Genomic DNA, 3,674 nt, shown 5'->3' on the forward strand with positions numbered 1-3,674 from the left:
TCCAATGAAAACAATAATTTATTTAAATAATCTCTTCATATTGTAAAATCAACATTAAGAGCATGTTGTTTTCATAATAAATAACCCCAAAATACCTTTCATTTCAAGAACAAAGACTTTAGGATAAGATAAAACAAAACCAAATCAGTAGCTTAGTTCAACTGAGAAAATTGTCAAAGGGAAAAATAAAATGGAGGGGTTGCTGAGGTTACTGCTAAACCGCAGTTTTCACAAGTGGGCGTTTACAAAAAGTCCGAAAAGACGAGTATTTTTATACAAATAAATCAGTGGGAAAATCTGCACAGACACCTTTATTTACAAACTCTATGTCGAAGTCCACCCTAATAATCCTGAATAGGTTTTAAAAAAGATAATTTAAACACATTTTTTTGCAGTGTCCACATATTAAAAAATCATTTTTTTTCCCCAACATCAAAATGAGGTCATCCGCAAAGGCACCTAAACTTTTAAAAAAATAAAAATAAAAAAACTCCACTGGTGATGGATGAGGAGAGGGCTAAGGAAGCGTTCCTGGGGGAGAGCTATGGCGGGGCGGAGGGGGGCTCGGAGGGCTGGAGACGGCAGGGCAGAAAAAAAGCGGCGGGCCGCCCGGGTCACGGGGGCGGGTGGGGGAGGGCGCGCCGGCCCGGGAGGTCAGTCAGCCCGGCCGACAGGAGCTGGGCCTGGGGGCGGGCAGGGAGAAAGGAGCCTCAGAGCACCCTGGAAACCTCGCGGGCGGGGGAGGCGTCCCTCTCGGACTCAGCTCGTGGCCCGCGGCGAGGAAGGCGCCCGACCGCCTGGCTGGGCGGGGAGGGGTGGGGAGGCAAGTCTGAGGCGGGGCTCAGGTCGGAAAGGAGGCCGCGGCGGGCTGCCCTGCCCGGGGGCCTCGGAGAAGAGCCTTCCAGGTCCGGGCCGCTCTGTGGCCGCGCGAGGGAGCAGGGCCCGTGGCAGGCCATCTCGGTCGCTCCTCCCGGAGGGGTGGGAGGCATCCGCGGGCCAGTCGGAGGGACCCTCTGGCTCTTGGAGCGAGCACGGAGGATCACCGGTCTCTGCTCTCTCAGTCTCTGGCGCGGTCTCCCTGGGGTTAGAAAATCGTCCCGGCGCTCACCGGGGCGCCCCCGCCGCCGCCGTGGTGGTGGTGGTGGTGATGGTGGTGGTGGTGCGGCTGCGGGGTCTGCGTTGGGTGCAGCAGCGGCGCGGCGGCCTGCAGGTGTGAGGTGGGGCCCGAGGCCTGGTGGTACCACGGGTAGTTGCCCAGGAAAGCCGAGGCCGCGCTGCTCGGGCTGGAGCCCGAGCTGCCCGCGCCGCTGCCGCCGCTGTTCGGGCCGCCGCCGCTCCCCATCCGCTGTGGCGCGCTGAAGTCCCAGGAGGCCGGCGCCGACACCGGCGGCGACGCACAAGGTGGCGAGCTGCTGGCCCCAGGGTGCTGCTCCGAGGGGATCTCACCGCTTTTCCACATCTTCTTGAACTTGGACCGGCGGTTCTGGAACCAGATTTTGACCTTTGTGGAAAACGGACCCGAGCGTTAGTGGAAGAACCTGGGTCTGGGGCAGGGGAGGGGGAGGAGGCGTAGAAATCACAGCCGGGCAGGTAAGCGGATCACGTGCCGCGGCCTCGGAGACTCGGGATGGCTCCTGCTCCATTAGGAGGTAATCTCCGAAAGTCCGAGGCAGCTGGATTGTGCGTGCCGCGGGGATGGTGACAGCGGGAAGGGGTCAGGAGGGCCAATTATTTTACCCGTTTAATCAGTATCGCGCCGAAAGAAGATGTGGAAGCGGATTTCTGCCCACCCCAGGCCTTTCCTTTTCTCAGGCGCGGCGGCCCCTTGGGGGATTTCAGCTCCAGGCGTAGAAATTTAGGCCGCCCAAGGCGCGGGCCTCGAAATCCTTAAAGTTACTTTAAACGTACTTTTTAAAACGTTGTCCGGACCCCTCCTGCTTCCCAGCCACCCCAGGCCAGCGCCCTCCTCGTTCCCCGCCAGACCGGGAGCCCTCACCTGAGTCTGGGTGAGGCCCAGGGACGCCGCCAGCTCCGCTCGCTCGGGGAGGGCGAGGTATTGAGTCTTTTGGAAACGTCTCTGAAGAGCCGCCAGCTGGAAACTGGAGTAGATGGTACGGGGTTTCCGGACTTTCTTTGGCTTCCCATTCACGATCCGGATTTCAGGCTCGAGGTCCTCTTTCTCTGCAACGCAACGCCATCGTGAGAACAGTGCAGCGGGGGGACCCAAACAGTTCCCGCTGGGCTTAAGGGCCGGCCGTGGTACTTGGCCTGCGCCCGGAGGCGAGTTGTTGGAGACGCTGCGGGGCGCCCAGGCGCAACTTCGCTAAGTGCGGACTCCGGCCGCCAGACACCCGGGAGCTGGACCCTCCCGGAAGGGGAAGAAGGAGCAAACCGGAGAGAAAGAAGGAGCAGGTGGTAAGGAAATGAGGTTACCGCGAGGCATGCACCCGGCGCCCTTTCGGCCCCCGAGTCTCACCAGCTGAGCGCCGAGGGACGTACGCGGTGACCCTCGGCAGACTGGTGGTTGAGGAGGGTAAAAAGGCTCAAGGAGGGCAGGGAGCAGGCAGTGTAAGCGTCCGGGTTCCGGATGGATCCCCGTCCCCAACATTTTTATCCCACCCATCCCAGTAACTAGGCTGACTTGGCACCTTTGACGCCAGCGTTGTGCTTACCAGGTTCGTTGTTGGCCGGGGAAGAACTGGTCCCGTAGGGTGCGTAGGAGGTGTAGGCGGCGGTGTAGCCCAGGTCGTAGCCGCTCTTAGCGGAATAAGGGACGTTGTTGAGGCCGCCGGCGTGGTACTGGTAGGAACCCATGTGCGCGTAGGGCGAGCCCCCACTTCCGCCGCCGCCCGCCGGGTGCTGCTGGTTGGTGTAGTAGCTGCTGTCGGTAGCTGTGGACACCGGGAGTGTGGGCGACTCCTGGGGCTTGTGGAGGCTGCTGCCGTTGCTGCCGCCGGGGCCAGCGCCGCCGCCGCTTGGGGGCTGCTGGTGCTGGTGGTACGTGCTGGAGGCCGTGATCTGGGTCGAGTGCATATCAGCCACCAGACTGTCAAAGACTCCAGTCATCCTGGCCCGGGATGGGAAAGAGCAGGGGTGGCGGGCGCGAGGGGGGAAGCGAGGCGCCTCCTCTGTCTCTCCCTGTCCCCTCCAGCAGCCAATGTAATTACGGGGGGTGAGGGAGGGTGGGGAGGAAAACAAGAAATGTGGCAACGGTCTAGGCAACTCCTCCTCTAGGGAGGCGATCACCGTGCACTGCTCGGGACAGCTGCCGCCGGCCGCATCCTCTCTCCGCCTCTCTGCCCGCTCGGCTTCTTGCCCAGCGCCCGCTCGGGCGGGGGGCGGGCGGCGGAGGGGGCAGGGGTGGCGGGGCCAGGCCGGGGTTCCGGGAGGCGGGAGCAGGTGAGCAGCCCAGAGCGGCTTTACGATTGTCTGCGGGGCGGGTTCCGGCAGCGTGGGCATTTAACACTCGTCACGTGAGCGCAGGCGACGTCACCTAGCAACAGCCAATCGGAAGCGCCGGGCCGCGGGGTTCCTGGCGCTCTGGAATGCCCGGAGGGGGGCGAGGGGGGGGGAGGCTGGTGTCACAGGGCGGGCGCTGCGGCTGCTGTGGTTGCGGGTGCAGACAGGCGGCTGCTGAATGCGAGCAGCGAAGCGAGGGACTGGGGAAGGGGCGC

General features: G+C 62.1%; 1 protein-coding gene across 1 annotated transcript; it reads right to left on the reverse strand.

Annotated features, from left to right (window-relative positions):
* On the reverse strand, positions 1 to 3,419 carry DLX2 (distal-less homeobox 2). The gene is made up of 3 exons (XM_027055490.2): positions 2,673 to 3,419; positions 1,997 to 2,181; positions 1 to 1,501 (listed from the first exon to the last, which is right to left on the reverse strand). The coding sequence occupies exons 1-3, from the start codon at positions 3,064 to 3,066 to the stop codon at positions 1,085 to 1,087; spliced, it is 996 nt and encodes a 331-aa protein (XP_026911291.1). The 5' UTR covers positions 3,067 to 3,419; the 3' UTR covers positions 1 to 1,084.
* Between the last annotated feature and the right edge of the window lie 255 nt (positions 3,420 to 3,674).

The sequence above is a fragment of the Acinonyx jubatus genome, chromosome C1 (assembly GCF_027475565.1).
Source record: "Acinonyx jubatus isolate Ajub_Pintada_27869175 chromosome C1, VMU_Ajub_asm_v1.0, whole genome shotgun sequence".
Lineage (NCBI taxonomy): Eukaryota > Metazoa > Chordata > Mammalia > Carnivora > Felidae > Acinonyx > Acinonyx jubatus.

Bases quoted from the DNA above. Each gene is read 5' to 3' on its own strand.
- DLX2 (XM_027055490.2), bottom strand. From the start codon at position 3,066: ATGACTGGAGTCTTTGACAGTCTGGTGGCTGATATGCACTCGACCCAG. The intron at 2,182-2,672 runs GTAAGCACAACG...GTTGCGTTGCAG, and splicing joins CCCGGCCAACAACGAACCTG to AGAAAGAGGACCTCGAGCCT. The intron at 1,502-1,996 runs GTGAGGGCTCCC...TTTTCCACAAAG, and splicing joins TGGGCCTCACCCAGACTCAG to GTCAAAATCTGGTTCCAGAA.